Consider the following 22,200-nt stretch of genomic DNA (forward strand, 5'->3'; position numbering starts at 1 on the left):
GTTTGCCTTCTTTTTAGATGCATTAATATGTTGCATTCAGTTTAGGTCCTCAGAGATATTGACACCCAGGAACTTGAAATTGCTCACTCTCTCAACTTCCGATCACTCTATGAGGATTGGTTTGTGTTCCCTCAGCTTACCCTTCCTGAAGTCCACAATCAGCTCTTTGGTCTTGGTGCCATTGAGTGCAAAGTTGTTGCTGGGACGCCACTCAAATAATTGATATACCTCACTCCTGTATGCCTTTTCATCACCATCTCAAACTGTGCCAACAATGGTTGAATCATCAGCTCCTCATGGGCTCTGGTATAATTGGTGCCCTTTTGAAGAATGTGGGAACTTCCAACTGAAGCAACGAGAGATTTAAGACATCTTTGAATACCCCCACCAGTTGATTAGCACAGGTTTCCAAAGCTTTACCAGGTACTCCACCAGGCCTTTCCACCTTGCAAGGGTTCATCCTCTTGAAAGACAGGCTGAATTTGACCTCAGAGGTGGAGATCACAGGGTGACCTGTGACCTCTGTGAACATATTACATAAATAAGTTTGAAAGAGTGCAGAACAAATTTACAAGGATGTCGCCAGGACTTGAGGACCTGAGTTATAGGGAAAGGTTGAATGGGTTAGGACTTTATTCCCTAGAGCACAGAAGGCTGAGGGGAGATTTGATAGAGGAATACAAAATTATGAAGGGGAAAGATAGGGTAAATGCAAGCAGGCTTTTTCCACTGAAGGTAGGTGAGACTACAACTAGAGGTCATGGATTAAGAGTGAAGGATGAAATGCTTAAAGGGAAAATGAGAGGGAACTCCTTCACTCGGAGGGTGGTGAAAGTATGGAATGAGCAAGTGGTGGATGCAGGGTCAATTTCAACATTTATGAGAAATTTGGATAGGTACATGGATGGGAGGGTTATAGAGAGCTATGGTCCAGGTGCAGGTTGATGACCTAGGAAGATCATTGGTTTGGCACAGACTAGATGGGCCAAAGGGCCTGTTTTGTGCTGCAGTGTTCTATGATTCTATGGCAGCAGAAAACAGTTCATAGCTTTAAAATGTGCAGTAGCCAACATGAACTCTGCACGGAACTCCATTACAGCAAGGGATTGCCAGACAGACAAATGAAACAACTCAAAGACTCTGTCAAGATATCCTCAAAAATAACATGACAATCTCATCATCCTTTAGCTGGACAGAATAGAGGAGCAAACAATTAACCTTGAAACACAAGCCAGTTTATGTAGAGCATACAGAAGCCTAGTGTTTATAATGGAACAGCACATCATCTCCCAAACTACCCACCCAATTGCCCTGACAAACATCAACTGCCCTGTGGCAGAGGCTCTGGTTTCTCATTGGCCTCATCATTCATCTCTGAACCCACAGAACTGGAGTGAATTCAAGTCACCCAAAACCCTAAGGACCTGCTTAAGCAGAAGACAAAAGACAGACCAATAATCTCCAGAGTTGTGAGTTACTGATAAGAAAATGGAATAGACAAGCAATAAGTCGAATCACTGAGTATTCATTCCCTGTCTGCCCAGGATGCCAAATTAATTTCAGGAACCTACAAATGGATATTATCTACCTTCTCCTCACAATGGATCAAGCTTAGGCACCTTCTCTACATGTCTTAATATCATATGTGAGCTTATTCATCTACAGAGATATTAAGAGACTAGAATAAATATCCTTAGGTGATCAATTAGTCTGCACTTACCATTTTCTCTTTTTCTGGTTATGCTTTGAGAATTGTATACAATGTGACTACATGCAAATTCCATGACTTTAGCCGGACATTCAGTTGATACTAAAGTGATCTAAAGAAAGAAAAGAAAATGAACATCAGAATTACTCCTCTGAAGTGACTTGACTACTAACTATATATACTCAAATATGGTGAATATCAGCTTACTAAATGGATATGTTAGAGATTGTTTCCTTTTGAAAGGAAACCACTGAAAGGTAATCTAAGTGAATTTAAAAATTATGAAGAGAATTGGGAAAAATTTAATACAGAAAAGTGAATGATGACTATGTGTCAAGGACATTCCGGAAAACTAGGAGTCATTAGGAAATTAAATGAAACAGTTTATTCAATGAACAGTTAGACTTCACAAAAGTGCTATCTAGAAAAGCTATTGAAATGAACAGAGTAACATGTAAAAAGTGCTGGAAGAACTCAGCAGTCCAGGCAACATCTATGAAGAGGAATGAACAGTTGATGTCTTAGGTCAAGACCTTTCATCAGGACTCATGAAATGAGGAGGATACAGACCTAACGTGAGCAAATAGACTATGTGTAGATGGGCAAACAGATTGGCATGGACCTGTGAGCTGAAATGTCCATTTCTTTATTGTACAACTCCATGACTACGTTGACAATGGACAGAAGAGACCTTTAGATGCACATCTGGATGAAGAAGGGATTGAGCATTTTGGTATTTTTCTTAACAAGTTCCCTTTCGTCATTTAGAAACAAGTCTATCATGTCATGCAAGCATTGGCAGCACTCATGTTCTGGAACAGTGAGCTCTACAAGTCATGCACCATTAACCATCCCTAACATAGACCAACGGCGTTTTTACAACCACCCTTTATAGAATTCTGCAGTCCTTTAGAACTAGAAATACTTTTTAAATTACCTTAAGACCTATTTTGTTAATTAGTCATGGAGATGGACAACAAAGAAATGGATATTTCTTCTTGTGTATCCATGCCAATCTTTTTGCCTATCTACACATACACTATTTACTCACATTAGATATGTATCTTCCTATGCTTGTCTGCTAAAGTGTAGACAAGCTGTTGAAATGTAGTCATCATATCTGACTTCACCACCTCAACTGGCTGTGCATTCCAAATTTCAACCATTCTGTGTGTTCAAAAAATACCTTTCTCCTCAAATCTCCTTCAAAATTCTTTCCTTTCACCTTAAGTTCACACCTTCTTATTTTTGATACCTATTTCACAAGAAAGAGATTCTGTCCATCTACCCTATCCATTCTTTTATAATGTTTATACCTCTCTCAGATCATCCCCCAGTCTCATTCACTCCACGGGAAGCAAGCCCAGCCAATCCAATCTCGCTCCATAAAGTTCTCCAATCTGGGTGGATTGGCTGAAATTCCTGGTGAATTTCCACTGTTCTCTCTCCAGCACAAACACATTCTTCCTTCAGTGTGGCAACCAGAACTGTACACAATATTCCAGTGTTTTATAAAGTTCCATTATAATGTTCCAACTTTTCTATTCTATGTGCTGAACTATGAAAGCCTTCTTCACCACTCTATCAACCTGTGCTGCTATTTTCAAGGAGTTGGTAGGTTTATAAAAGATATCAGTTGACAGTTTGTATCCAGAGTTGGAGACAAAGAGATCGAATGCAGGGAGAGAGGAGTCAGAAATGGACCACGTGAATTTAAGGGGAGGCTGGAAGTTGGAGGCAAAGTTGATGAAACTGACAAGCCCAGCAGGGGTGCGTGAAACAGCACCAATGCAGTATTCAATGTAACACAGAAGGAGTTGGGAAGCATTAGCAGGGAAGGCTTGAAACATGAGCCATTGCATGTAGCCAACACAAAGGCAGGCAAAGCTGGGGCCCATGTGGGTACCCATGGCTACACTTTGAGTTTGGAGATAGTGGGAGGATCCAAAAGAGAAACTGTTGAGTGTGAGGACCAGTTCCACCAGACAGAGGAGTGTGGTGGTGGAGGGGAAGTGGTCAAGTCTGTTGTTGAAAAAGAAGCGGTGAGTTTTAAGGCTTTCTTGATGGGCGATAGAAGTGTACAAGGACTGGACATCCATGGTGAAAATGAGGTGATCAGGACCAGGAAATTGAAGGTTGGTGAGGAGATCAAGAGCATCTGAAGTATCACGGATGTTGCTCGGGAAGGACTGAACCAAGCAGGATAAAATAGAAAAATAAGAGAAAGTAAAATGGACCTCAACTCTATTGTCAACTGACTTTTGATAAGTTTTAAAAACCTACCGACTCCCATGGCTATCTTGACCAGATCTCTTCCCACCCTGTCTCCTGTAAAAATGCCAATCCCTTTTCTCAGTTCCTTCATTTCTGCTGCATCTGTTGGCAGGAGAGGCATTCCTTTCTAGCACATTAGAGATGTACTCCTTCTTCAGAGAATGGGGTTTCCCTTCCTGCATCATTGATGCTGCCCTCACCTGTTTCTCCTCCATTTCCCGAACATCTCCCTCACTCTATCTCCCTGCTACCTTAACAGGGATAGAATTCCTTGTGTCCTCGCCCATCACCCCATGGCCTTCCACATCCAACACATCATCTGCCACATCTTATGCCATCTGCAGCTGGATCCTATTACCAAACACACATTTACCTCTCCCTTCTTTCCACTTTCTGCAGGATAGTTCAGTCCATGATTCCCTTGTCCATCCGTCTCTCCCCATGAATCTCCCTCTTGGCACTTATCTCTGACAGCAAAGTGCTACACCTGTTCATTCACCTTCTTCCTCACCTCCATTCAGTGCCCCAAGCAGTCTTTCCAGGTGAGACAAATCTCCTTCTGTTGGGGTTGTCTACTATATCCTGTGCTCCTGATGCAGTCTCTTCTACACAGGTGAGACCTAATGTAGATTGGGGGTCTGCTTTGTCGAGCATCTTCGCTCTAGCTGCAAAAAACAGTATTTCCTAGTGCATCTGGGTAGCTTCCAAACTAATGACATAAGCATTAGTTTCAACTTCCAACAATTATTCCCTCTCCCCCTTCCCTCTTCTTCAATTCCCCACTCTGCCCCACCCCTCTTACCTCTTCTCTTTTCATCACCTCCCTCTTGTGCCCCTCCTCCTTCCCTTTCTTGCATCGTCCACTTTCCTCTCTTATCAGATTCCTTTTCTCCAGCGCTTTACATCTATCACACTCCAGCTTCTTACTTCAACCCCACTCCGCATCTACCTGACTTCACCTATCACTTTCTAGCTTGAATTCTTTCCCCTCCATCCCACCTCTTATTCCGGCTTCTTCCCCCTTCCTTTCCAGTCCCAATGAAGGGTTTCACCCTGAAACATCGGCTGTTTATTCACTTCTATAGATGCTGCCTGACCTGCTGAGTTCCTCCAGCATTTTGTGTGTGTTTCTCTGGACTTACAACATCTACAGAATCACTTGCATTTACAATTTCCCAATCTATTTTAATCTTTCCCCATTGAAAGTTTGGGGGTAATTGGTCATATTTTCCTGAAGGACAATTATTTATTCAAAAAGCTCTCAGTTTGTTGGGAGGTTGTTAAGAACATCAGGCACATTTTTGTTGAATGACAGATGTTGAACATTGGACGATAAGTGCATAAAACTGCCAGTGTAGAAATAAAGCATCTTTTCAACAATGAGATACCACAAAGTGCTTTTTAATATGACCACTGATCAAGAACCTTTGAATATTGACCATACTCAGGCTTTTTTTTTTATATATTAGTTTTTCGAAACATTTTACAAATTAAAAACCTCAAATCCCAATGAGGAACATTAAAACAGTGCAAAATTAAGCATACAATAACAATATGCTACAAAGGAAGAGAATTTAGCAAAAAAAAAAGCACCTAAATTAAAGACAAGTAAGCTTAGTGTCCTCCCCAAGCCCCACAACACAAGAAAAAACAACAGCAACTCCAGACCAACCACAACACAATACAGAGAGTATAAGTCAGGACAGCCAAACTCCCAGACTGTGAATACACTCAGCAACAGAGGATAATAATGTCTTCTACCAGAAAAAAAAGGAGCTGAAAGCAAGGGACCGAAAAGAAAAAAAAACCCTAGTCAAGAGGAAGGTTATGAAAGTACTCGATAAAAGGTCCCCAGATCTTATGGAACTTTAAATCCGAATTGAGAACTGAATAATGAATTTTTTCGAGGTCCAAGCAGGTCATGATGTCGTTAAGCCATTGAGCATGAGTGGGTGGGGCAACATCTCTCCATCTGAGGAGGATCAAGCGTCTAGCCAGGAGAGAGGCAAAGGATAATATTCGGCATTTGGTCGGACCCAGACATAAATCTGTCTCGCCCCAAAAACTGAACAGAGCAATTAAGGGTTTGGTTCTAAGTGCTGATTCAGAATACACGATAACGTAGTGAAGACATCTTTCCAGAATTTCTCCAAGCTAGGACAGAACCAGTACATATGGATGAGAGAGGCCACGCCTCTCTTGCATTTATCACAGAGCGGACTAACGCTAGGGTAGAATCGAGATAGTTTAGATTTAGACATATGGGCTCTATGAACAATCTTAAACTGTAAAAGGCAGTGGCGAGCACAAAGAGAGGTTGAGTTAACCGATTTGAGAACTGAATCCCAGCTCTCCTCAGATAAGGAGATATTTAAATTCTGCTTCCAGGCCATTTTGATTTTATCCATGGGTGCCCATCATAAGGCTGCTAGTTTATCTCGGATGATTGATATTAAGCCTTTACCTAGTGGATTCATGGAAAGAAATAGGTCCATAGCATTTTTCGCAGGCATTTCAGGAAAGTTAGGAATTAAAGGAGCAATAAAGTGTCGGATTTGGAGATATCTGAAAAAATGAGCATTGGGCAGATTGAACTTAACAGTGAGCTGCTGAAAAGAAGCGAAGCGATTATCAATGAAAAGATCTTCAAAATGTCTAATGCCCTTCCTATACCAAACCTGGAATGCTGAATCGTATGTAGTAGGTAAAAAAAGGTGATTATGAGCAATAGGGCTGGAAACGGAAAACCCCTGGAAACCATAGCATTTTCTGATCTGAGCCCATATACGCAAAGTGTGTCTAACAAGAGGATTAGCTATTGATCTGGGCAGACTACTAGGGAGTGCAGAGCCAAGAAGTGCAGAGATAGATAATTCTTTAGTGGAGCTCAACTCCATTGCCACCCAATTAGGGCACTCGGGTTGGCCATGGAAAAAAGACCAAAAGGTAGCACAACGTATATTGGCTGCCCAATAATATAAACGAAAGTTAGGTAAAGCCATGCCACCCTCTTTTTTAGATTTTTGGAGATGGATTTTATTAATTCTGGAGCGCTTATTCTGCCACAGATATGACAAAATAATAGTCTAAGGAATCAAAAAAAGATTTAGGAATAAAAATTGGGATAGATTGAAATAGGTATAAAAATTTGGGGAGAACATACATTTTAACAACATTAATACGACCTACCAAAGACATAGATAGAGGCTACCATTGTACCAGACTATGTTTACCAGACTATGTACCAGACAGTATATGTTTTATAGCATATGAAAGATTGGCAAAGTTTTCACGAAAGAGATCTTTAAACTTCCTTGTGACTGTAATTCCAAGATAAGTAAATTGATTATGGACTACTTTAAAAGGGAGATCATGAAATGTTAGTTCTTGTGCTTCTTTATTAATTGGGAGAAGTTTACTCTTATGTAAATTAAGTTTATAGCCAGAGATCTGGCTAAACTGGTCAAGAAGTGAAAACATTGGAGGTAAGAATGTAGACAGATTTGAGAGAAAGAGTAATAAGTCATCAGCAGAGAGAAACTTTATGCTCAACACCCCCTCTCCAAATCCCAGTCAATTCAGGGCAGTTTCGAAATGCTATCGCCAGAGGTTCCATAGCCAAATCAAAGAGAAAGGGACTTAAGGGGCATCCCTGGCGGGTGCCACGTTTGAGATTAAATACTTGGGATTTCTGAAAATTGGTTAAAACAGAGGCAGTAGGACACAGATACAGCAATTGGATCCAAGAGATGAAACTTTGGCCAAGGTCAAATTTTTCTAAAACTGCAAAAAGGTAGTTCCACTCTATACGATCAAATGCTTTCTCCGCATCGAGAGAAATAACACATTCAGGAATCCCAGTTGGAGGTGAGTATAAGATATTAAATAAACGCCGAATGTTAAAAAAAGGGAAACAGTTTTTAATGAAGCCTGTTTGGTCATCAGAGATAATGGAGGGAACATACTCAGGCTTTTTAATGTGGATAAGGTATCAGCAACTGGAAGGACTGTAGTCTGTAGCTGGTATGTACAGGCTCCTGAGGATCCTCAGAGTGCTCATCTGTATTTTCACCGATCTTGCCTCATCTTTTAGAAAAAAAGCCTACCTGCCCTAATAAAGAATTTGTGTTGGGCCAGTTTTGCTGATGTATGTTATCTATGAAGATATTGTTTAAAACAAGTCTACAAAGTCTGAACCTACAGAAAGACAGTGAAAGGCAAAGGAAAGATGGGATTATTGTCAATAGTGGACAAATGATGTCACCAATTAAATGTGACATTGAGATACAAACCAAAGAAAGAGCACCAAACTGAACTGGGCTAATCGTAACCTGCATTATGAACAGAGGGAGAATTAAAGACATGATGAAAAATTGCAGGGCACAATTCCAATAGAATAAGTATGAAGGAGATTTATGAGAATTCTGCTAAAACCAAAAGCTTTTAATTTTGAGGACTGCTTAGATTCCTTGCAACAGTAGGGGAGGGGTAGCTGTGGAGTATAAATTTAGAAGCTGCCATGAAGAAATTAAAGCTCCATTATCATTAGAGACGTCAGTAACCGGGGGCATGGATTTCAGATAATTTTAGGAGAATGACAGTAAGCTAGCAAAATGAATTTCACTCAGAGGGAGGTGGAAGTCTGGAACTTGGGCGTGAAAGTGTGCCGTACAGAAACATTCAGCACAGAAAATATCAGGATGTGCTTTATATGAGCATAGTCACACATATGTCATATTCCTGGAATACAACTGATATGCCTTGATTCATTGACCACAGGCATGAGATCAAATCTCACCACAATGGTTGGAGAAATTTATAAACTCGAGTAAAAAGAAAGGTGTCAAGAAACTGGATTACCTGCTCTGAGTTTAACATGCACTGTGCATAGTAATAGCTCCCAGACAAATGTATAGGGAAAATTTGTGACATTGACCAAAATTCTTTTGAAAACATTGCAAATCAGTTTGCACACAGAAGTTAACACAAAATCAGTAGCTGTACGGTTCCTGCTGAGATCTACATGCAGAGCTCACAGCTGCCTCATAGCTTACAGACTTTCAAGCCAAAGAACAGCCACATTAAAAAAGTTGCCTCGGAGATGAGCACAATGCAGAGAGATCATGGAGATCTCTTGTATGTTCTGGTGCTACACACAAAGGTCTGCTCCCGTCAAAGCACAAGCATCAGTGGCCAGCAGCACTACGTTCAGCCAATCTGATGATGTACTCCACATCCTTTTGAGAACCAGCTGAGCTCCCTGGTAACAGGACACTTTGAAGTTCCCAGTGATATCCAGGTGTAGTGCCGAGGACAAAAGCATTTTCTGCTGCAGATACAAAATTCACATCTACCTTATTTTTTTCTGGACACGCGTGAGTGAGAATAAATGGCAGAGGTACAGGGAAGCAAGGGACTGAGGAAAGGTCTGATGGGATTTCTCTGCTGGGAGCTGGCAGGGTTCTGATGAAGTACTGAATTGGGTTTCTCTTTACCCAGATGCTGCCTGGCTTCTTGAGTATTTCCAGAATTTTCTGTTTCATTCCCATTCACAACATTCTTGAGTCGATCACAGCACTGAAAGGTGCCAGTAGCACTTCACAGGCCCATTACTTTCTCTCACATGTGCTCACCAATTCCTTTTTTGGTTCTTTTTGCCATTTACTTACACCAAGGGGTAATATACAAAAGCCACCTAACTTGCTGTTATGTCTTTGCGATGTGGGAGGAAACCCGCTGGTCACAGAGAGAACATGCACGGAGAAAACTTGACTTCAGAATTGAATCCACGTCCTTGGAGCTATGAAACGGAAGCATGAACTCCTGTAGTCTATTTCACTCTCCTGACAATGTAGAAATTTGTCTTGGGTATGTCTTGTACGTGGAAGTTAGACAACCATCTCTTATCTAATGTACCTTCCTTCAGCCTTAAGACAGATAAATCTCCAGTGTCTGATGGGATCTCAAATGATGATGAGAGAGGTGAGAGAAATCACTGGGGCCTCAACAGAGATCCTTGTAACCTCTTTAGACACAGGCAATGCCCCATAGGATTGGAGAAAAAGTAATAATGTTCTATGTTTAAGAAGGGCATATAGGCTAGAGACTTCATTGAAGATTCTTGGGGTTAGGATCTACTCCCATCTGAACAAACTGGAAACATGGGCAGAAACATGGCAGATGGAGTTTAATATGGAGATGTGTGAGGTGTTGTATTTTAGGACCTCATGTATATACAGTAATACACAACCCTCCAGTGCAGTGATGTGCAGAGCAATCTTTGAATGCAAGTCCATGGTTGCCTGAAAGTGGTAACAAAATGGATAGGATGGTAACAAAGCCATATGGCACACTTGCCTTCATTGATAAGGGCCTTGAGTAGAAATGTTAGAAAGTCATACTGCCGCTGTATAAAATGTTGGTAAGGCTACATTTGCAGTTTTGTATGCATTTCTGACCATCGCAATACAGGAAGGATGTGAGGTCTTTGGAGAGAAAAGAGAAGAGGTTTACTAGGACAGATGTCTGGAAATAGGGAGAGCTATCCCAAGAAAATGACTGTGGACTTTAGGAAGGGGAAGGGGAACATGTACCCATCCTCACTGAAAGGTCTGCAGCTTCAAGTTCCTGCGTGTAAACTTCTTGGAGGGCCTATCCTGGGTCCAACGTATTGATACAATCATGAAGAATGCACACTAGTATTTCTATCTACTTAGAAGCTGAAGGAGGTTTGGCATGTATTCAAAGACCGACAAACTTCTACAGATGTATGGTGGGAAAAAACCCCTCTGGCTGGTTGCATTATGGTCTGGTATGGAAATTTCAATGCACAGGAAAGTAAGTGGTGGACCCTGCCAATTCCATCAAGTGTACAAATTGCCCTAACTTTGAGGTGACGTCTCAGGAAGGCAGGACCCCACCCATGTCCTCTTGTTGATGCTGCGATCGGGCAGGAGGTAGGGGAGCCACACATCAAGGTTCAAATACAACTTCATTTTCACTGCCATCAGGTTCTTGAACCAACCTGAAACACCTTAACACTACCTCTTTGTTTTGCACTAGTGCTGTTATGTTTATATATGTAAATTATGTATAACTTAAGTGGATTTATGCTGATGTATGTTTGTCCTCGTCTTAAACTGACCTCCTCCTGAAGAAAACTAATTTTTCAATGCATGTATACCCTGTATGCCTATGACAAGAGTGAACCTGACTTGATAGAGAGCTTTAGCAATAAGGAATGATTGGATACATTTGGGTTGTTTGCCTTGGAGCTTTAAGGCTGACAGTCCATAAAATGATGAGCGGCCTAGACAAGGTAACTAATCAGAGTCTTTTTCATAGGCTGGAAATGTCAGATACCACAGGGTATAGCTTGGAGGAGAGGAGGGAAAGTTTAAAGGAGACTTATGAGGCAAGCTTTTTTTTAAGTGCAGAGAGTGATAAGTCGCTGTTGTTGAAGTGGTGGAAGCAGATGAGAATATTTCATTAAAGGGCTTTTAGACAGACAAGTGAATAGACATGGAATTCAGGAGTATAGAACATGTGCAGGCAGATACGATCTTTAAATGGGCACCATGGTTAGTACAACTCTGACATGGACTGTCTCAAACAAGGGAAGATTTGCAGGTGCTCATCATCCAAGCAACACACACACACAAAATGCTGGCGGAACTCAGCAGGCCAGGCGGCATCTATGGTAAAAAGTACAGTCGACATTTCAGGCCGAAACCCTTCGGCAGGACTGGAAAGAAAATCGGTCCCAAGCCCGGCTGCAAAAGGAGCAGGGTTGGGCAAGTGGCTAGCAACCCCATCCATTTAAAAAAAGGTAGTGTTACAGAAACACCAGCAGAAGCTTCAAAAACCTCATCCCTGGGAGACAAAGGATACACCAAGAAATGGGCGACATCTCAGGACAACTTGAAAGACTGGCCCAGTACAGAAGACTCTGGTGAGCTACTTTTGGAGGCCTGTGCCCCAGTAGGGTGACAGGCTTCGGTGAGTAAGTATGGTAAGCACAAACATCGTGGGCTCTTGGGCTGTTCCTGTACAGCTCTAGGTTCAGTGACTAGGAAAACAATGGAGGTATAGATTATTCTCAAATAAGCTGCATTTCGAGGCTCAGATTTGGTTCTAAGAGGATAACTCACTTCTAGAGTTCATCCAGGACAAAACAACGTTGTTGATCATCACTCCATCTTTCACTTTATGTACTCACTCCCTCTTGCCATACTACGTACTCAAGAACAGGTTGGATTTTCAGAAGGTTGCTTCAACAGTATCTCCCTGATCCATGATCACAACCTCCAAAGAGTATAGGAACACCACAATCTCCAATTTCAGCAAGTGATATGATCTCCCAGTTGGGAAGTAAGTTACCTATCCTTCATTGTCACAGAGCTGAGATCCTGGAACTCACAGCCCAAAGGCAATCATCCGCACCGAAGCAGATCAGAGAAATTTCAGATGGAGGCTTGCATCAGATTTAAAGGAGCAATGGATAGCAGTCTAACAGTGAATCTTATGAATGAAAAGAATATATCTCAGGGTGGCTGGTGCAGATGGTGCTGAGTGCAGAAGATTAATGAGCCAATGCCAAGCCATGATGCACAGTATAGTCCGGGACAAGTGAATGGGGAGGAAACAGCAGAGAGTCGAGAGGAGGCTTTTGTGAAGTAAAACCTCTGCTACCACCTTGGGTTGAATGGACAAGTGGATAGGGGTAGTCAGGGTCAAAATATCAAAGGATCTGGGAGGAGGTGTAAGATTACAGGATATTAGAAAAGGAGGTTGATGGGAAGAAATGGATGAAAACTTGTAGATGTGAAAGAAACCTGATACAGGCAGTGCTCAAATTATGATGAGGTTCTGCTCATCAGTTGGAAATGAACAAAACCGGCTGTGATGGGAGAGTGAGCAGACACAGGAAGAGCAGCCACCAGCAAAGCTCAGTGAGTGGGCGAATCTGCGGGTACTCAGCTTGAACTAGCCTGTAATTGTTGCAGCTCGGGGTGGGGGGGTACAGATAGGGTATGAGGGGAGAAATGCCCGCCTTCCATCCAGCAGATGCCTGAAGGCTGGTAAATCCAACCCCATCCATTCCAGTAATCTCCCAAAGGCTCATACCTTACCCTGGGATAAAGTTGGGGGACAGGTGGATGAGGAGATGGGAGAACCTGCATCAGGGAGAAACCAGTGATTTCTTAAAATGTGGGACAGCTGAGTTTTGATGGATCAGAATCCAAATGTTGTAGTGGGGTACTGGTAGATGATAGTGCAATACAGCCTGCTGACTTAAGGGATGTTTCTGACAGCTTGGTGAGGCACACGATGCCTGACTTGTACTGAAAAAGAAGGGGTGGGGGGAAACCACCACATAGTAAAGAGAAGAATAAGTGGGCAGGACGTAGCCCTTACCTTTAAGATTATCTTGAGGGACAGATAGATGATGAGATGGGATGTGAAGTGCAGTGAAATGAGAGGGTGGGGACTGGGATCCAAATTTCAGAGCAAAATACTTATTGTACTTGTGTTTTCTAGTGGTATCATGCACTAAATGGATTTGAAGAGGGAATTTGTTAGCTTTAATTTACTCTCCATTGACAGTGAGAACAGCTGAAAGGATCATCGGGGTCTCCCTCCCGTCCATCGGGGAACATTCATCAGGAGCCTCAGGGCCTTTAGTATTATTAAGAATCCCACCCATCCATCCAGCATCCTCTTTGACTTTCTACCATCAGGCAAGAGACTACGATGCATAAAAACACGGTCAGGATAAGAAACAGTTTCTTCCCCCAGGCCATTAGGCTTCTGAACCCCCTGCAGCATCATATTCGAATTGTCACTGGTTAATCTGTTCCATGCCTTACAATATTTTAATTAATGAACTTTGGTTTGTTATTTATGTGTGATTCATTTGTAGATTTTATCCCTAACTTCATTAAGTTATCTTGTGTTATGTGTACTACTGTGCTTTACACCCTGGTTCGGAGAAACATTGTCTCATTTCTATATAGGTTATATGGTTAGATACATTATATACATGTATGTAGTTAAATGACAATAAACTTGACTTGATTATCTGTAGGTGAAGAATTAGGGAGGTGAGAGGGAGAAATGCTAATGACCAACACAGTGAACAGTGACACCAATAATCTCCTCACGGCCATCCATCTTAAAGCAGAAGAAAACATAAAAACCCTAGACCCTTTAAAAGACAGACAGCTGTCAATCAACTTGTCTCATGGGGTGTTGGGATAAAAGGATGCAGAATCAACTGGCAGCATTGGAGAAAAGTTTGGTCAAAGAAGACCAAGTCAGAGAGCTGAAGAAAGAGATAATGTCAAAGTACGAATTCGCGTATAACACATTTTTAGAACGTTGTTCCTCTCGTGTTTTGTGCCTCGGATGCTTCAACTAGAAAGCTTTTCATTGCTTATATGTACTGGTGATAAAAGTCTGGGGTCAAAATGGACACTTAACCACAAAAAGTTCGCGTGCCCAAAGAGCGGCAATGTTTGTTTTCAGTAGCTAGACAAAATGCAAGTTTAATTTAGGAAGCAGTGTAGTTGATCTCACATCCATTATCGGACAGCGTCAGGATTTCAGATCTGGACACGCAAGGAGGCAGAAAAAGTGGTGAGGTTCCGCAAGTAGAGGGGGCGGGAGGTGCGTGACAAGAAGCTCAGTGCGGGGTCGGAGGGTGGCGAGACTGTGAGCTTTGTGGTTGGGATGACGGCGGCCAGTTGATAGAGCACCGATCAACACAGCATGTGTGGCAGCATTCAAATTGAAACGTTAACCCACTTCGAGATACAGTCGGAGCTGCTGGGGACATTATAAAATGCTAATCTAACCTTCCCGTGATCAGCAATTATTTGTAAAATCTGTATTTCCATCCCCATTTACTTTTCTAATTCCGATATTCATAGTTTATTTGAGAGGAAGCCCTGAACTACGAATAGAGATTGCCACCCGGGAAACCGGTTTACCAACACACGGAATGCTCCCGGACTTGGTGGAACATCACTGGCCGAATAGCGTCCGACAGACCATAAAACGAAAAAAAAATCGGCAAGTTAAAACCAAATAAGCTCAAAAATGTAGACCCTGAAAATGTGAAATAAAAACGAAACGATTTTATACCTGAAACATTAACTCTGACTTTCTACAGATGTTGCCTGATCTGCCAATCAGGAAATGGTTTCAAATTTCCCAAGCAGGGCAGGATTGCGGGATTTTTCATCAGTGTAACTTGTTGCAGTGTAAATGACTAAATGTAGTTTGTGAATAAATCAGTACAAATTGGAAAAATCTGCATCTAATCATTTACTGAGAAAAAGTTAAAAGCTGCGCTTATCAATATTGCAAATAATTAATATGGATTATTTGATGGATTAAGTTTTTAAAACAGCTTAAATCTTTAAATTAAGAAGGGCATTTAAATGGATAAGATGTTAAAGAAAATACGACATTTTAGATTTAATATTGAGTAATTAGATACAGCTGGCCTCAAAACTAAGGAACCTCCGGGAGTTTTGTTCATAATATGATGAATTCCTTATAAGTTATAAGGTGATATGGCTAATTCTGGAACAAGATGGAGAAATGCATTTATGTGAATTGATGATTTATTATTGGACAGGAAACATAATAGAAACAAAGGTAATACTCAAGAACTCAGGATGTAAGTAAAGGACACTACACCAATTCGCATGAAGATATTGGGAATTACTTTTTTCAAGTGTATTAAATCCCATGTTTCCTGATGATACATTGCTAGGATGGAATGTAGACTGTGATTGCAAATTAGATAGGACAATGCACATTGGAATATAATGCTTAAAGTAGTTCAAGTGAGAAATTAGTTAATATTGAGATTCAAAGGGATTTGGATGTGCTTATGTACAAATCGCAGAAAGTCAACACGTAGAAACAGCGAGCAGTTAGGAACCAGAAATCAGTATAAAGTTCTTAGAAGACCTGATAAGTCATTAATTCTCTGATGCACTTTTAGGAAACAGGAATTGAGGGATCCTGAATTGATCCTGAGAAAGAAACAGAAGTCTTGTTCGCAAAAGCAGCAGAGAAAAATGAATGAAAATACTTCTCTATTAAGAAATTCAGTGCTTCAAGAGAACTGCAACCTTGTCATAGGGTTTGGAGCCTTGTGTGCCTGAATGACACAGCGAACTATCTTGGCTGGGGTCAGGGCTTTATGCTTCGGCTCTTGGTGGGGTCATCCTTGCTAAACAGGTCAAAGGGTAGAGCCCAGACTAAGAGCGGTCCACCAGTCCTCCAGGTTCAGGGGTTCAGCTCAGGCCTAACAACACTGACTGGTAAAACAAAATTGTTATGGCAAAAGCAATAAGGAGTCCTTCTACATCTGAGTGTGATGGTATTCCCAAGCCTGCAGCTGGGACTTGTATGATTGACAGTAGTGAAAACTGAGAGGAAGCTACTGACATGATGAAGGAAGCCCTGAACACTGCCAGAGATGGAGGACCTTCATTGCTGCCCTAAATGCCAATGGCGTAACAGGCAGTAAGTGAGTCATTCTATAGAAACACTGTAACATCATAAAAGAGGAAATATTCTTGGGTTTGGTGTAAATATTGAAGAGAAGTGATCACTATGAACCTAAGGCACATAATGTTTCTTAATGTACATCTCCTAAGAACATCGCACCAGGTCTTCCCAATTATAGCATGTCTATCAATACAGCGTCCTCCACTGCAACTGGCACTGCTTACAGCTCAGTCTCTAAAGTAAAACAACTTAAAACATCTTCTATTCAAGGGTTGAACTCTACAATATGCACTCTGGTTACAATCAAAACAGTCACTATCAGTAGTTAACCCAAATAGTGCCACAGAACTCAGTGGGTCAGGCATCGCCTATGGAGGGAAATAGACAGTCGATCCGCTGAGTTCCTCCAGCACTTTTTGCGTTGCTCCAGATTCCAACATCTGCCGTCTCTTGTGACGCCACTATCTGTAGTTTTTCATATGCCCACTAATAGAAGTTATAAAGTTTTTTCTACTATTAAAAACAGGATGAAGTTAATAACAAAAAGGGCACAAGGTAGTCCAAATAAATTACTTTTGTACCTGAAAACAAGGAAGGGTTTGTCCAAGGATAACAAGATAAATCCAATGTTCGTTTTGACAAGCACCTTATCTCTCCAGTGGACGCTGCGTAATCACCTTTTGGATGGTGTAGTACAGAGAATGAAACAGGAAATCACTCATTACTATCTGCAAACCTTCATCGGCAACTATTTATAGTGAAGAAAAAAATGTATATAAAAGCTAGTTCCGCTCTACACAGGAAACAGAGAGAGCAAGGTTTCACTAAGTTATGTAAACAGGAAACTACATGAGAAACAATCAGGTTTAATGTACTAAGAATTGACTGATAATAAGGTGATTTAGATATGGTGAATGAAATACAGGCTTTTATTTTTGCATGTTAAAGTCAACAAAGATACATCTTCATCTAAGTCAGAGTTTATTACTATAATTAACTTACTTATAACAGTGCTTGTGATATAGAATTGGGAGATATGAGAATAAATTAAGTAAAAGTACTGAACAGAGAATATTGAACAACTTCATCGCATTTAGTAATGTCCATGAGGAGCTAGACAAGCTACTTTATCTCTATTTAGGTAGGAATCATAAATATTACTACATAATGCTGTCATGTTACCACTTTATGAAATGGCCCGGCAAAATAATCAGCTGTAAACAATCACAACAAATTTCAATTACCTCTATAAAATAGGACGAATCTTTTGGCAACAATTAAAGCTCAGCTCTGGAAATCCCACAAACTTGTGAGAGCTGTTTCTTGGCAACCAATTAAATAAGGGGGAGTTTCAATGAACATCTCACCCAGGTAGCTATGATGCATCCTAGCAAACAGACGCAAGAAACAACTGCTTTTGGACAAATGTGCTGAATCTTATTCCTTAAAGTGGTTTGGTTAAACCAACAATTATGCACATAATGTTTCTTAACTAATATGTTCAATAGAAGAAATTATCTCAATGATACCTCCAAAAATATTATGTAAAGCTTTGCTGATCTCTCAAGTACTATTTGAGCATTAAATACCTAATTCAGAATACAGGCTCTCCCTGGGTTACTGAATCAGCTCCCATAATATTATTAAAAATCTGACGTACATATACAAGTTAGTTGCTATGATCAGCAGGAATAGTGTTTCTCTCTCTCTCTCTCTCTCTGTTTCTCTATTTTAGTCTTCTGTTTCTGATAACACTCACTACAATACTATTGAGCTATGGTTACCATATTGAGTGCTTATTGCATATTTTCTGATTTAAGGACAAAATTGACTTAAGGACATTTGTACAAACAGAATCTCTTAGTTAGCCGGGAATGGGCTGTAAATAGAAACCTTCCGTGTCTTCTGTGGTTGTCAAAAGCACGTGGCCTCTCTATGGATTGGAAGTTTGCTGCTTATTCTAGTTAGTGGTTCCATTCTAAACTTTTCTCAGCCTTGCTCCTTGATGGCACCTCTTCGATTGGATTCCATTCCATTATTCTGGTTGCACCACCTCTGCCTCTTTTTCCCACACATATGCTCTCACTCACTCTCCTCCCAGCCAAAGCAGGGACTGGGGTTCCCCTTGTCTTCACCTTCTACTCCATCAGCCTCCACGTTTAATAGATCATCCTCTGCAGTTTCCATTACCCTCAATAAGATTCCAGTACCGCATACACCTTTCCTTCCCCTCCCCTTTCAAATTCTTAAGCGATCATTTCATCTGCAATTCTATGGTCAGCTTTTCCTTTCTTTTCAAATCTTTTTATTACCAATCCAAAATTATCAAGAGTACATTGGTAAACATCACTTACAATGCCTCAAAGAAATAAAAAAGACATTTATATTAAAAGATTGAAAACTTTTTTGTGACAAAAAGAAAAAATAAACTTCTACTGAAGGAAAAGAAAGTGAAAAAAAAATTGTGAGTTCAATCCTGGAACCAAGCGTCATACAAAAAGCTTCTAAAAAAAAGATAAACACCAAACAGCCAGAAAAAAAGATACAAAAATTTACAATTACACCGTGAAGGAAATCTATCAATTAACTCAAATGATAATAGGAAGCAAATGAACCTCATCTTTTCTCGAAATCAAACATAGGTTCAAAGGTTCGACTTCAAACTTTCTCCAAACTAAGACATAACATCTCTTGAGAGAATCATTGTGACAGAGTGGGAGCCAATACAACCTTACACTTCAACATAATGGCCCTCCTATGTATCAATGTGACAAATGATATAACGTGCTGGTCAGACAAAGAGATACCGCGGATATTTTGAGGAATTATTCCAAAAAGCACAGTTAATTAGTTAGGTTGTAAATTCATTTTTAGTGCTTTAGAAATTCTAGAAAAAACTGACTTCCAGAATGATTCCAATATAGAACACGACCAAAACAACTGTGTCAATGTAGCTATCTCAGTTTTACATCTATCACAATAACTATCAACATTAAGAAATATTTTAGACAATCTCTCCTTCATCAAATAGTAACGGTGTACAATTTTGAATTGAATCAGTGAATGATTAGCACAGATCGAAGAAGAGTTAACCAACTTCAGAATCCACATCCAGTCCACCGCCACAAAAATCAAATTAAGTTCCTTTTCCCAATCTTGTTTAATCTTAAATAAAAGACACTTATCCCATTGTAATAGTAAATTATAAATTCTTCCAATGGAACCCTTCGTCAAAGGGTTCATACTCATAATAATATCTAACAGGTCGACATCCAATACGTAAGGAAAATTACTTAAAAATATTTTTGTAAGAAGTGTCTAAATTGAAGGTATTGTAAAAAGTGTGAGTATGAAAGAGAATATTTATCAACTAATTGCTCAAAAGACATCTGTCTATCTTCTTTAAATAAATCCAAAAAAGAATTAATGCCTTTATTCTTCCAAAGTAAAAAAATTGTATCACTCAATGAAGGCTTAAAAAAGTAAATTCGATAAATTAAACTAAAAAGTTTAAATTTTATTTAAGTGGTCAGCTTTTCCATCTCTACCAACAGCTCCTTTCTGAAAGCACTTTCCCAAGCAAACGCCATAAACGCAACACCTGCCCTTTTATTTCTTCCCTTCTGGGGACCCACTTGATTCACTTGCACTCTTCCCATTTAGTGAAATGTATTGAGTGATGACCTCAAAGAGGACCAGAAGCTTGCGTGTCCCAATGACCTGGGAGCTACGTTGGCTGGAGTCAGGGCTTTATGCTTCAGCTCTTGGTAGGGTCACCCAAGGGGAGAGGCCCACCAGTCTTCCAGGTTCAGGGGTTTAGCTCAGGGCTAACAACCCTGGCTGGTAAAACAAAATTGTTATGGATAGAACAATGAAGAATCTTTCTGCATCTGAGTGTGATGGTATTCCTGAGTCTCCATCTGAGACTTGCATGACTGACAGGAATGAAAACCAAGAAAGAAGCTACTGAAATGAAGAAGGAAGTTCTGAACACCACCAGAGATGGAAGAACTTCATTGCTGCCCTAAATGCCAGTGGTATAATGGACAGTAAGTAAGTGATTGGGTGATCAGGGTATGAAGAAACCAAAAATACAAATGGAGTTACTGCTTTGCAGATGTATACATTCTAATTTCAATTCCTTATCACTTCAATTTTCTATCTCTTTCCCATTCTGACCTTTCTGTCTACATGGTTCCAAGTAAATTCAAGGTAGTCTAGGCAAATAGCACATCCTCTTTCAGATAACCAGGTTTTCCTGTTCGGGACAAAACAGGCCAGTATTTATGTAAAGTCACTCAAACAAGTGCTGCCTGATCAGCTGAGTATTTCCAGCATTTTCTTATTTTAGATTCCTGACATCTGCTGTTTGGTGTTACTTCCAATGGAGTTTATTTCCTACCTTCCTCATTCATTTCACTCTGTGTACACTCCTCCTGACAGATCACTCCCTTCCTTTAATGGTGACGAGAGCAATTGTATCATCTAGACAGCCTTGGACTCCACCCTACCAAAGTGGTACCTCTTTCCATTCTACTTCCTCACTACAGCCTCTCTGTTCTTCCCCAACTCCAGCTGTTCTTGAAGGGTTTTTGACCTGAAAGTTTAAACTTTCTCTCTTCACAGATGCTACTTCTCCACAACATTTTCTACTTTTATTTTGGATTTCCAGCATCCTACATTTTTTCCCCCTTTCCTCCAGACTACTGGGCTGAAATGAAGTGTACATGGGTCGCAAAATCTTTTCAAGCACTTGAGCAGAAGTCTGGTAGATGCATTAGAGTTCCATCGATTGGGAATTTTAATTCTTTGTGGAAAGAACCTCTCTGAACAGAGCTGCCTTGTTGAGCAGTGCTGGCTTGCATCAGTAACCACAACTCATTGAAAAGAGATATCAACTTCAGTACTGCTGTGAACCCAGTCCTTGACCAAGGCAAGCTATTCTAATACAACAAAGATATCCTCTATGACAATGAAACATCCCAGATTATGGCCTAATCCAGGCATGGGCAAACTACGGCCCAGGGGCCATATACGGCCCGTTAAGCTTTTTAATCCGGCCTGCAGAACTTGATGAAATTATATTAATAAACCTTGTTAACGTTTTTTTCCCCGCAATTCTGGCGTTTTCCCAATAGATGACGCACTCTATATACATTGACCTTTGTTGAGGTGCAGCGTATTACTCCACATTTGTGCTTTACTGTTTGTTCGGCTCGACCTATTTGTGTGAACAAACGTTCAGCGTCATGAACATCAACAAAGCCAGCCACAGATCCAACTTAACTGACCTACACCTCAGATCCATCCTGAGAATCGCCACAACAAAACTAAATCCAGACATTGATGCGCTGGCTAAAAAGGGAGACCAACAACACTGTTCCCACTGAAATTAAAAATAAGTTTCTTCGTTGTGTTATGTAAAAAATGCATTTGAAAATATTTCTTTTAAATAAGCCTTACATGTTACATGTCATTTCTGTTAAGTGATGGACATGAGTAGTGCGCAGGTGCACGTACGTTCTCAAAATAAAAAATGCGCTCCAGACCAAATAACGCACTCCGCATACTGGCGCGCTGTCACTGTTCTGTTCTTGTGCTGGTCGTTGTTGAGCTTTGGCACAGGGGACAATTGAATAAGAAGGAGCAGGACAAGTAGACCTGCATCTCCTACCGTTTTTGAAATAAAG

General features: G+C 40.6%; 1 protein-coding gene across 1 annotated transcript in view; it reads right to left on the reverse strand.

The window, feature by feature from the left end:
* Nucleotides 1–17,228, reverse strand: part of si:dkey-9k7.3 (circularly permutated Ras protein 1) — a 74,021-nt gene extending 56,793 nt beyond the window's left edge. The window contains exons 1-2 of the mRNA XM_059975664.1: nucleotides 17,092–17,228; nucleotides 1,721–1,820 (exon numbers count right to left, since the gene is read on the reverse strand). Of these exons, the coding sequence (XP_059831647.1) occupies nucleotides 1,721–1,784 (64 nt within the window). The 5' untranslated portion in view covers nucleotides 1,785–1,820; nucleotides 17,092–17,228. The remainder of the gene's footprint in view (nucleotides 1–1,720; nucleotides 1,821–17,091) is intronic.
* Between the last annotated feature and the right edge of the window lie 4,972 nt (nucleotides 17,229–22,200).

This window comes from Hypanus sabinus, chromosome 7, assembly GCF_030144855.1.
Source record: "Hypanus sabinus isolate sHypSab1 chromosome 7, sHypSab1.hap1, whole genome shotgun sequence".
Lineage (NCBI taxonomy): Eukaryota > Metazoa > Chordata > Chondrichthyes > Myliobatiformes > Dasyatidae > Hypanus > Hypanus sabinus.